The sequence below is a fragment of the Colletes gigas genome, unplaced genomic scaffold (genome assembly GCF_013123115.1).
Source record: "Colletes gigas isolate AHSC1104 unplaced genomic scaffold, ASM1312311v1 Colletes_gigas_Sc00002, whole genome shotgun sequence".
In the NCBI taxonomy this organism is placed as follows: domain Eukaryota; kingdom Metazoa; phylum Arthropoda; class Insecta; order Hymenoptera; family Colletidae; genus Colletes; species Colletes gigas.
The window spans coordinates 50,201-62,500 of record NW_025106631.1 but is presented as its reverse complement, the minus strand read 5'-3'; the positions used below and the strand labels follow the sequence as shown (position 1 = coordinate 62,500).

The 12,300-nt window shown below is 41.1% G+C and overlaps 1 protein-coding gene across 1 annotated transcript in view; it reads right to left on the bottom strand.

Annotated features, from left to right (window-relative positions):
- The window catches only part of LOC122404395 (fibrillin-2-like), a 35,841-nt gene extending 23,541 nt beyond the window's left edge, over window positions 1-12,300 (bottom strand). Inside the window, exons 1-19 of the mRNA XM_043408334.1 lie at window positions 12,036-12,300; window positions 9,063-9,368; window positions 7,925-8,182; window positions 7,630-7,780; window positions 7,313-7,524; window positions 6,706-6,861; window positions 6,415-6,567; window positions 6,115-6,252; window positions 5,313-5,577; window positions 5,020-5,210; window positions 4,575-4,915; window positions 3,849-4,429; window positions 3,601-3,695; window positions 2,774-3,126; window positions 2,220-2,680; window positions 1,761-2,085; window positions 1,409-1,661; window positions 925-1,054; window positions 269-717 (exon numbers count right to left, since the gene is read on the bottom strand). Coding sequence (XP_043264269.1) covers window positions 312-717; window positions 925-1,054; window positions 1,409-1,661; window positions 1,761-2,085; window positions 2,220-2,680; window positions 2,774-3,126; window positions 3,601-3,695; window positions 3,849-4,429; window positions 4,575-4,915; window positions 5,020-5,210; window positions 5,313-5,577; window positions 6,115-6,252; window positions 6,415-6,567; window positions 6,706-6,861; window positions 7,313-7,524; window positions 7,630-7,780; window positions 7,925-8,182; window positions 9,063-9,368; window positions 12,036-12,117 — 4,857 coding nt within the window. The 5' untranslated portion in view covers window positions 12,118-12,300 and the 3' untranslated portion in view covers window positions 269-311. The remainder of the gene's footprint in view (window positions 1-268; window positions 718-924; window positions 1,055-1,408; window positions 1,662-1,760; window positions 2,086-2,219; window positions 2,681-2,773; window positions 3,127-3,600; window positions 3,696-3,848; window positions 4,430-4,574; window positions 4,916-5,019; window positions 5,211-5,312; window positions 5,578-6,114; window positions 6,253-6,414; window positions 6,568-6,705; window positions 6,862-7,312; window positions 7,525-7,629; window positions 7,781-7,924; window positions 8,183-9,062; window positions 9,369-12,035) is intronic.

The following is a 12,300-nucleotide window of genomic DNA, read 5'->3' as shown; positions in this document are numbered from 1 at the left end:
GAAGCGAAAAAGGAAAATGTACATTGGAAATCGTACAATTTGGATGTATAGGAAATAAAATTTTCTTTCGACACGCTTAATCATTTTACAAAATACATACTAGGGGAATCGACTGTTAAAATTCTATTACTAATCGAAAGGATACGTTTCGATGATTATAGTAGGAGGAAGAAGGATTGCCGTTGAGAAATATACAGAGAAAATGATTATTTAACGATACAAAGAAAATTGAAAGGAAGGGATCGTGTGTAAAGTCTCGTATATTTCTATTAAATTGACGCGCGTGTAAAATAAAAATGTTTTAAAAGCTTTTAAAATTCGTATTGAGAGACGAAAATGAGGATCTTGGCTACCGCGCTTCCGGCGAAGATCGTGTTGTGGTACACTTCCATGCTCAGATCGAGTTCGATTTCTTGCGGGCCTTGTATGCTTCGTGTCATTACCAAGACAGCTTGCGTCGGCGCCGGTCTTCTCAAAGCGAAACACGATTCGGTCGCGCGTTGAACGCCAGGCGGGGCACGTGCTTCCACGAACGCCATGCTGAATTGCATCGCAGAATTCGATAAATGGTACCCTTTCATCTTAAATAATTCCTCCGGCTTGTTGGCCGATATCGGCAACATGCTCACAAGAGTAATGAAATTGTAGGAATAATGGGCCGGCGATCTCATGCAGGCTGCGTTGTTTATCTGACAAGGCCACGTTCGCACGCAACGACTGAAATTATATCAAAAAATTAACGCGCTGTCGATCTCGTGACCCGTTTAACTTTATCCCCATTTCTTCGATCACGATGCGAAAAAAAGAAAACGTTGTTTTCGAGAAAAGTTGAATAAGGTTTGATACGTGTAAACTTTTTCTAAATATGGGTATATACTCGTAGAGGTGAGTTTTGTTTCTTAAAAAAAACGATAAGATGCTTACTTTTTTCGTTCATGGTCCCGGTGATATCCCGCAGGGCAATTTATTCTGTTGCAGCGAAAGCTGCCTCTGGTATTATGACAAATCTCGTCGGCCCCTCTACATACGGTCCCCGTGCTGCATTCGTCGATATCTTGAAAATAAGTAGGAATTATATTAAAACAAACGACAGCGGTCATGAGAAATTCAAGAGCACACGAGTATAATCTATGATTGAACCGCCACGGCGCGGCGCGGCGGCCCAGATCTTTCCAAGTAGGTCAAGTACAGATTATACTGCATAATTGAAAAAGGGAATGGAGGAAGAACGCGCGTAATAAACCGTTTAAACGGCGCGCAGTTTCGTATCAATGCTTTGTCGCTTACGTCTGTTAATATATTCGAACGCGTGGTACAGTATGGAGGAAAGAACATCGATTGTCGAAACGTTGGATAAACGTGGCCGATAAGAAAGATGCGGATGACTTTAACCCGGGTAAAAATGTACCTTCGCAAGAACGGCCGTCGAGACCGAGTCTGTAACCGTCCGGGCATTTGCAACCATAACTTCCCGGCGTGTTCTCGCAAATTCCTACGCAGAGATTATTGCTTTTGAATTCCGTGCACTCGTCAACGTCCGTGCAAGAACGATTGTCCGCGTTTAACCTAAATCCAGGTTTGCAGCTGCATCTGTAGCTACCCCAAACATTTATGCACGCGTGTTGGCATAAACCGGGGGTCCGCAGACACTCGTCGACGTCCTAAAATTTCATAAATATTAGCTAAACGGTTTGCGAATATCTAAACGAAACGAATTGACAACTTTTTTCTAACGTAAAATTAATTCGTTTACGACTTACTTGGCAAGCACCGTTGTAACCAGCAACATTTTCGAAGCCACTCTCGCAGCTGCATCGATAAGAGCCAACGGTGTTCTCGCATTGGCTGTTCGGTCCGCATATATTACTATAAACACTGCACTCGTCAATGTCCACACAGTCCTTGTTCGGTCCGTTTACGTGTCCAGCCGGGCACACGCAAACGTATCCACCCAATCTGTTCTCGCAACTTTGATCCGGAGCACATTCGTGGCTACCATCTTTGCACTCGTCCCTGTCCACGCAATATTGCCCCGACAACGGGTCCAAAGTGTATCCGTTGCTGCATATCACTCTCGATGCACACCTAACAATTATTTTAATCGTTAGTCGTTAGAATCTCTTCTACCAGGATAAATGAAAATCATTCGTTTTCCGATTAAAATAATTTTGCCGATCAAATACACGTATAGAATTGTTATCAGAGTTTGTGACATGTACTTGTAAGATCCCACCGTATTGACGCAACGCAGCATCGCTCTGCCGCAAGGATTTGGATTCTGTTGGCACTCGTCTACATCGAAACATATGTTTCCAGAACCGAGCTCGAATCCGACGGGGCAAGTGTGCGGCCATTGGGGGGGCTTGAACGAAGAATTGGTCGTGGTCGTGGTCGTGGTCGTGGTCGTGATCGGTGTGGTTGTCTTGGCGGTGGTTGCAACCGCTGTTCGTGGCTGTGGGGCCGGCATACGCGGATTGCGATCGCACCGGTAAGAACCGAGCGTGTTTCTGCAATGATAACCATCCCCGCAATCGTGAGTGCCAAGGCTACATTCGTCGTCGTCCTCGCAGATCTCGGTGGCGGCGTTCAAAGTGTATCCTGTACCGCACGGTAAAAATCGCGTACAGGTGTAACTTCCAATGGTATTGTCGCACCTTTGCGTTGGCAAACAACTGTCTTCCTGCAACAAAATAATATTTTTCTTCTTACCCGAACACACACATTCGAACCCAGTCTTGTTGCGAGATATTTAAATCCGAATGTTCGCGTTTACCTGTATTTGACATTCGTTGATGTCCACGCAAGCTTGGGTGAGATTATCGCGTCTGTAGCCGATCTTACAATTGCAACTGTAACTCCCTATCGTATTCACGCATTGTTCGTTGCTGGTGCACACGTCTTCTACTTCGCGACACTCGTCGATGTCGACGCAGCCGCGATTCCTCACGAATTTGCTACCGTCGGCGCACTTCTGGTTCGCCGATACTGGCAACGTGACCGTGACCGTGACCGTGGTCGGTTTCCTGGTGATCGGCACCGGAGGCTTGGCGCAACTGTAACCGCCCGGCTGGTTGTAACAAACCTCGCCCTCGCAGACGTCCAAACCCTCCGCGCACTCGTCTACATCTATATCAAGTACATATAAATTTCTAATCAGCTCCAGCGTACAGACGATTCGGTGGTTTCGGTATTAAACGTACCAATGCAAACTTCCACCGATCAATTAAATCTAATTCTATCGCGATATGACTCGAAACTACTTCTTTACACAAATACGATGCACACGACGTAACAAAGCATATTTTACAGCAGTACAAAACAAATTTACATGCACATAAACAGCTAACGCCTAAACCCGAAGGATATGCAATCTAATAATATCTAATATACTATACTGTCACGTGTTTCGTTAACATATTAAACGTTGCAACATTCGAATAAAAGTATTTACGACTTTCGCCCTGAAAAAATGTTATCGTTAAATATGATCATTAAAACTTTATTTCAGAAGACTAAAAATATTTCTTTCTTACCGTTTCTCTTGGGATTAGAATTGAAAATATAAAGAAACGATCTTCCGTGAAATTTGTCAAGTTGTACCTGTGCATTTTCTTAATCGGGGGTGGTATCTGTAACCGGAAGGGCAGGCTGGTCTCTGACGCTGACGGCCAAACTGCGTCGCAGGCCTTTCGCACCTAAATAGATCAACGTGATGGGGAGAGTGATACCACAATAGTAACATACTCGTAGGCTATTTCTAAATAGATCAACGTTTAAATCAGTTTTCAAAAATATGGGAAAAAAAATATTAATTTCTGACTCCGAACGATTAAACGAAGATAATATACCTGTACGTTCCAGGTAGATTGATGCATTTCTCCAAGGATTTCGAGTCACACTTGTATCGGCCGGTGCTACATTCGTCGATATCTTTGCATCGTCTGCTAACCAGAGAATACTCGTACCCCGACTGGCATAACGGTAACCTCGTAAGGCATTCGAAAGTGCCGTTTTTATTCACGCAATACTGATGCAACTCTAATCGACAGTTGTGCATGTTTTCCGAGCACTCGTCGACGTCGACGCAAACCCCGCTAAAGGAACGTTTAAAACCCGCGCTGCAAGCTGGTATCAATTCGCAAAAGAAAGAACCATTTGTGTTGATGCATCTGTGTGTACCCTGGTGACAATCGTGCCTGCCCAAAAGACACTCGTCGACGTCTTGGCAGCCTTTCGTCGCTGTGCTAAAGTACCAACCGGTGGTACAAAGTGGCGAACATTCGTAGCCGCCCGGTATATTGCGACACTGTTCGTAATCCCGGCAACCCGGTCCTGAGACGCACTCGTCGACGTCCGTGCATTCCCCGGTATCCAATGTCCTCGCGTAACCGCGCTTACAGGCCTCCAGAGACGACAAACGGCCGACATTCTACAACATTCATTTCATTTCAAACGTTTCGATTGCAGTTGCTTCTCCCGGAAACTATAACATTTCATCCGTTTCATTTATTTTCACGAAATGGAATATGTATTTTCATTTAAAAAAAGTTTCGGTTATGTATACACGTATGTACCTGTACTTTATTACTCGTTGCAGCATAGAAAGGTTTCTTTGTCCTAGTTGCGGTTGTAGTTGTAGTTGTAGTTGTAGTTGTAGTTGTCGTAAACGACTCGCAAGAGTAAGAACCATGCGTATTAACGCAATAATGAGTCGACGAGTTGCAAGAATGTAATCCAAGTACACATTCGTTTATATCCTTGCAAGACTCGTCGACACTGCTAAAGTAATCGCTATTATTACGTAGCTGAAAACCAAGGGGACACGCTGCTACAGAGCATCCGTATCCTCCCTCAAAATTTTCACACTGTTCACCGATGCCACAGTTCGATAAACCGTTGCTACACTCGTCGATATCTATAAAATTAACAATTTTAGAATCACCAATAATTATTTTTCTAATTAGTATGCAAGTTCGGTGTACGATCGTATAATATTAATTTCTTTATATCTTTTTTTACCGATACAGTCCCGGTTTAGTTGGTCGAAAATGAACCCCGACTCGCAAATCAGCGTCGCGTTACGAACTTTAGAAACCGGCGTCGAAGCCTCGATTGTAATTTGAGGTTTGTATCCTCTACCGTACGAGAAATCATCATCAGTTTTCTCCTTCTCGTCCAAACTGGAGTTCTCTTCGTACAATAATTCGCATCTAATTAATTGAATATACAACGAATTATGTACTATTACCAGACATATAAAATTGCAAGGTTTTTCAGACGCGGGTAAACTTGTAAAATCTTTTTAAACGCACCTGTAACTACCGATTTCGTTGATACATTGTTCGTCCAGGTCGCAAGAGTGCAACTGCTCTTTACATTCGTCAACGTCGGTGCAGGATTCCGTGGGATTGTTCGTTGACTTGTATCCAGCGGTGCAAATTGACAATTCTGTCGTTTGGTCGAGCGAAGAGCGAATCAAAGATTTATTCAAGGCCCGTGTGCATTCGTAACTCCCTATTGTATTTTTACACGTGGTATTCGTTCCCAAACAAGGATTCCCGACGCACTCGTCCACGTCTAGAGATAAAAAAAAAAAATTATACGGCGATAGCGGGCGATAGCGGGCGATAGCGGGTGATAGCGAAATTTAATAAGAATTCGGAATCAGAATTTTCTAGAAAAATTATTTCTACTCGAATCGGTCGATTCGCGTCGGCGGTGATATGTATTTCGATCCTTTCTAATAAAAAGTTTTACCGCGTTATCATAAAGTGGTAAATAAGAAAAATACGGAAACGTAAGTACGTAAGAATGTACGTATAAAGATGTCTACTCACATGCAGATAACGATACAGTGCATGCTGGATCGACGCAGGCATTTACATACGTTAAATTTCCGATCGGTAGGTACATTCGACCGTTCGATTAATTAGCGAAGGTATGAAAAATGGTTTTATTCATGCACACACCTACAGGGAAAAGTTAATATCAGAAAAAGAAAATTACATATTATCGACGCGTTAGATGGTTATTGCATAATCTATAGCGTAAAAACAGTGAACTTTACCAGTTAGTTGTTTGAATGAAATATTAAAAGAACAGGAAAATATTTACCGGTGCAATTGCCGAAATTGATGTTATACGTGAATCCTTTCTTGCATTTTATATCGCATTCGTAAGCGCCCTCGATATTCCGACATACTTCTGTGCCCTCGAGACAACTGTGAATACCTTCTTCGCATTCGTTCACATCTGGCGATAATAGGAAAACACAAGTACAAGAATGTTATCATGTTAGTTTACTAGAAAAAATAATAAAATAAAAGTTCATTATTGGGAAACGAAGAGAAATAAAATCTCTGAACGGCCGTTCTCGGTATTGGTTGATTCGCGTGTTATTTACGCAATAGATACCTTTGCATTGCTGGGATAATTTATCGAACTTGAATCCTGCTGGACAGGATTTGATTCCTTTCATTTCGAGGCAACTGAAGCTACCTTGTGTATTGACGCAAAAATTTTTGTCGCTAGGACACGGTTCTGGTAATAAATTACATTCGTCGATATCTGTAAACATTATTTTCTCTTAAATTCTTAAATTGCGTTACAGGTTCTCGCCCATAACGAATAGATCTTTCTTGTATCGATTTCCTATTGCGATAGGCAAATAACGATTCACATTACCGTATTTAAAAATCTACTTACCTGTGCAGAGGTTTGTTGCAGGTTCCCATTGGTATCCAGCTGGACAATCTTCGTAAGGTATGTTTCCGAGCAGATTTTTCGCCGAGCATATATAAGAGCCTATAGTGTTTTCACATTGACCAGGGCACGATCCTTTTTCTATGCACTCGTTCACGTCTAAGCGGCGGGATACGCAATGCCAACAAAAGTCACCGTAGGCAGAAGCAACAATTGCGATGCAACATTACGTGGACGTAACACGCAAGAACAAATGTTCCGTTTCGTTGAGCGAATATAAAAGTAAGCTTAAAAGTTGCGACGAAGAAGCACTTTCGACGTGTAAACGTTGTACGAAAATTTGTATTTTTACGTATATGCGATTGTTAACGTGCACTATCTACAATAGTAGTTTCCAAACTACTGTACTTCGGTATACAAACCCTTCTTCATCGATATTCATCGACGAAGACGTATACATAGAGACGTAACGCGTATCTAGCAAAATGATTTTACGTAACGTGGATGCACCGATTTCGTTAGTTGTTACTGTCTGTGTGCAGGAAATTTGAACCAAGTCGGTGATCCATATTATCCGGTCTTGTTGCAAATCTGATTTAGTAACACTTACCGTCGCAAACCTGATTCGTAGCGTTATACCGATAACCGTTCGGACAAAGTGGATCGGTGTTTTCGCCCGGTCGAGTGCTCTTGTTCGTTTTCGATGGTTTACGAATGCAAGAACGTTTGTCGTTCGCCAAGACATAATCGGGATCGCAGCTACACGTGACCGCGACTCCATTGTCCGTGCAACGCTGCTCGCACGGGTTGCTCGTTTTGCATCTAAATCAGAAAACGTACAATATTTTTTAAAAATATTTTAACGTATCGTAAACTGAGTAAAGTATGAAATATTAATACTATTATTACTATGTACTTGTATTATACCTGTCGTCGGTCGGTAGATCTTCTCTACAACTTTTTCCATCTTCCAGCAGAGTGAAACCTTGGCGACATTTACAATAATATGATCCTGGCGTGGGAACGCAGATGTCGGAGCACAATAAATGTTTCATGAGTTGGCAGATGTCATCTATAGCTGTAAGTTAATATTTTACTACTACCAACGTACAATTTATGCGTATTGATAATAACACTTGAAATTCCAGTAATCCTAATCGCGAAGGAAATTTCAATGTTACGGTATCGAGATAGATGTAATAGTTTTGATAATTTTACATACGAGGCGTAGGAATTGAGAATTCGGACGATGTTTGCGTCGCGTCCGTCGAAGAAGAAGAAGAAGAAGAAGTAGCAGAAGAAGATGACCAAGTTTCGGTAGTTTCGCTCGACAAAGTTGCGTTCGTAGAATCGGAAGTTGACGTTGTCGTGGTGGTCGGTGACGCTTCGTAACAACACTGCAGAAATGCCGGATCCCAGGGGATTCCGAAGGTAAACTTTTTAAAAGCGCACTCTTGGCCCATGGATCCAGTCAAGATACCTAAAATTCAATCATCGCGTTGGGAATAGTAACCCCTTTGGCCTCTGTTTTCTCGATCTACATACATTTTCTTAAATCTTATCGTTAGTATCGAGAGAAACGGATACATATGTATATTAAACATTTGCATTTCTCACTTTATAATAGCATCGCTAATCACTAGACTGTACCGGATCTTTATGCATATTCATATTTTTATTAATAGAATTAATGAAACGGTGAAGCTTTGTAAAGGGTTGTTTCAACCCCTAGATATAATAATTGATATCGAGGGGTTTTGCTTGGGTGTAGGAATAGTTGGGCAGGTCTATGATCGGGACTCGTCGGCAAAAGGCCGAATATTCCTAGTAAGCCCCCGCCTGCCGCCGACGGAATATTTAATAATCGATCGAGGAACATGTACATGTACATGTACCATATACTATATCTAGTAAATATCACAATAACATTTTAACGAATAACGAACTTATTTAATAAGAATCGATACACTATTTTAAGCTTCAGCGTGTAAGCTGTATCCCTTAAACTCTAATCGTAGTACGATATGATTTAGGTCACTTATCAAGTTCCAGCAACTGTAGGGTTTATAGGTATGTATATGGAAAAAACATGTATGTATGTATAGGAAGGAAAGGGTCGGTGAAGAGCATTAGCGTCTGGTGGCGAGTACCTACTTACGGGAGGCATCGACACAGTATCTTACATACTTTATGTATTTCTTACATTTATGCATGTTTCAAGTGCACTCTGTAGTTTGTTGAGAATGAAATGCATAAACATCCGCGGTCTACCGATGACAGCGACACGATTAAAAGGAATAAATATCAGGTTTTCGAAAGCTTCGAGTGTCCGGTAGTAGGGGGTAGGATTGGGATTTTACCCAATTTACAGCCTTCGCAACAGTCGCGATGATAATCGCCTGGTCCCAGGCGTCTGGTTTTAGTGCCGGTAACGCATGCTAAACCAGCACGTGCATCCGATTTCCCTTTCTCGCATTGTCGTTCGTGATACGCTCTCACGCAGCAAATGTCCACGGCTTCCAAGCAAAGACCTTGCTCCACTGTCGGTACCCCGGACACCGGTCCCGTGAACTTTTCGCATCCGAGTCCTTCCATCGCCCACGACGTTCCAAGACCGCAACATTTCTCAAACTGTGCTTCCATTCTCGCCTCGACCATCGCCAACCCTTCAAAAGAAAAGCGTCCACGGAACAATTACGCTCGCAGCGAATAAAACTTTATTGCTTCTCGCTCGCGATATCACCGGGTGCCGCTCCACCCGTCTACGTCATTTCAATTTTCAGTTACTCCACGAGAGTGTAAAGTTTTATCAAAATCTTTTATGCACGCAATGTTTGGGAACTTGTGCGTAAAAATATTTCAAGTTTTTTCCCCACAGTTATTTACATCTAAACACAAATCGAATGATACGTTTTGATAGAATAGTGTGTTAATATCAACACTCCAACGAGATTACATTGAAAAGAAAATAAGAATTTTATTCAGGGACCAACGCGGTGTGGTGTACCGTATGACGCGGTTATCTCTTATCTGTCTAACATTTTTCTTTTACTCCTGACAGAATTTAAGCCGTTGCGGAATCCTTCCTGTTGCAACGAATGCAACGATAACGAGGAAAGTCTTGGATAGCCACGATTATAACAATTTCCAACGCTGTGAAATTATATTCGGAATAACGAATACTATACTTTTACCATAGGCCATCGGTTTCATTTTTCTCTGCAGATGGTATCAATCTAGACTTCTGTTATCGAAACAAAGTGGCACAAGCTCTGTTCGCGCAACAGAATATGGTCGAACGGTAAAAGGTTTGAGTAGTAGGATGTTCAGACAATTAGTGTTGATAATGTAACAAAAATCGAATGTAATATAAGAGCTTTCCAAATAAAAGGAAAGATAACGGGGCGCTTGGTTGAATGAATAGCCATGTACCATCGAATATTATTTACTTTGTGATTCGGTCATAGTGTTGTACCTACTTATGTACGTACATATGTACTTACAGGGTGTGTCGGCCACTAGGCCTGAGAGAACATTTTAATGGGAGATTCTAGCAGCCAAAGTAAGACGAAACGAGGAATATCAATTTGTTGATCGAGGCTTCGTTGAAAAGTTATTAACAAAATTAAATTCAAAAATTTCAAATCGTTCTGGAAAAATTATTTTTGGTCGCGAGGGTCAATTACAATAATTTTCGATCGATACACATAACTCCGAAATCCTACGTAATTTCGAGAGAAAAAAAAAGTCTTTAATGGCCGACACACCGTGCATATGTATGGAACCAAAAGTTCTTGGAATATTATCGCGCGACGTAATACGAATACATATAATGCGATCCATAGTACACAAAGAATCTTCGATTTAGGCGATTTAATTCTATTGTATCGTTAAACGATTGTAATCGTATCAATTAAATTTGTCCACATAAGATATTAAGAGGAACGCGACCGTGCTATGATTCGAAAAATTCAATTGATCGTGACTCATCGGACGTTTCTTCGCGATATTGTGTTTTTTTCTTTCCATGGTAATAGAACCAATTGGATCAAATATTTTTCATCGTTGTTGCTTCGTTGGATAAACGTTAATGTTCGATATTAAAAACATGTTCCTTTTTTTCAGCAAGGACGGAATGAATAATCATCTGTTATCTTAACGATGCGCGGTTCAAGATCTCTCTTAGAAATAAGACTGCTTTATCTTTTGTTGGAAACGACTAAATGGCATAATATTCTCAACGTAATTGTTGCATTACGTTGCATACGTCGTGTCCTATCAGGTATTTCGTGCTATTTATAAATACATACCGTTATCTAACAATTCCATTAAACTAAAAATCGGTACTCGTATTTTTATGAGAGCCGTTTTGCAACAGTGTTTGAATAGAGTCTCTATAAATCAGTAGGGAGTATACACGTTGACAAGTTAAAAGGAAACTCGTGATTTGTGCAATGATAAGAATGAAACGAGTACGCGCGCCAAGTTATTTCACTGGAAAGCTCTACAACGCTTTTTTCCTTTATTATCAACACTCTAATTTAATACAATTAATACAAGCTATGACTAAACTCATAATTTATTGAATAATCATTTTTAATTTTATCCGAAATTTAACTTCATACAGTCGGTCGGATATTATTATTGCTCCGTAACATTGTTTTTTTCAATAGCGAATCACGCAAAGTGTTAGTTTCTCGAGAACTATAAAGGGGATAGCGACAAAATTGCTTTTTGATATTTCAGAATTCCCTGGGGCCTTTTACGTGATATATGGTTAACCGCTGTCAAAGAAAGACACACCCCCTCCCCCTCCCCCTCCCCCTCTCCCCATTTAGAAAAAAGAAATGGCAATGGTAAAATGTGTTGCTTCGATGCAACATCCACAGATCTTGGTCCTCCTTAGCGAACGAAACAAAATAATTCCTTCGTGTAAACATTTTTTCAATTCGACTAAATAATTTCAATTTTGGTTGAATTTTAAGTACAATTTTCGTTCTATCCGTAGTCGTCGTACTCTTCGTTAAATGTTCATTTTTTATTTATTCCCAGTTATTTGTAACGTAACGTTGCACCGAATTTACTGAAAATCCATTATCGATATACATATTTCGATTCATATTAAACAATTTGTAAACGTGATTTTCTATTTTCTTTACATTTGACAAACAAAAGAAAATCTGTGTTACAACTTTAAGATATCGTCGTATATCTAAACATTGAGACGTTCGGATTTCTTTTAGTTCGGGTGATAATTGTATCCTTAGCGAATAAAATGCTTTTATCGAACTGTATATTCAAGAGACGTAATACGTATGTATGTACCTACATACCTCGTTTCGAAGGGAAGAGTTGGTCCAAGTGGATGGCTAGGAGCAGGAAGAAGCACGCGCGTGGACGAACGAATCGGGCCATCTTCTTCGAATTATCGTAAAACGTCACACTGGTTTCCCGTGATTTTCCTGGCGATTCGTACGTTTCTTTTCGTCGGTCCCGATGATGGGAGGAAACGCAGCAACTTTGAACAGTCCTTGTTTTGTCGAGTGCGCGCCGCCCGAGCGCTCAGCGTGCATTGAAACGTTCAGTTTGCCGGTACCG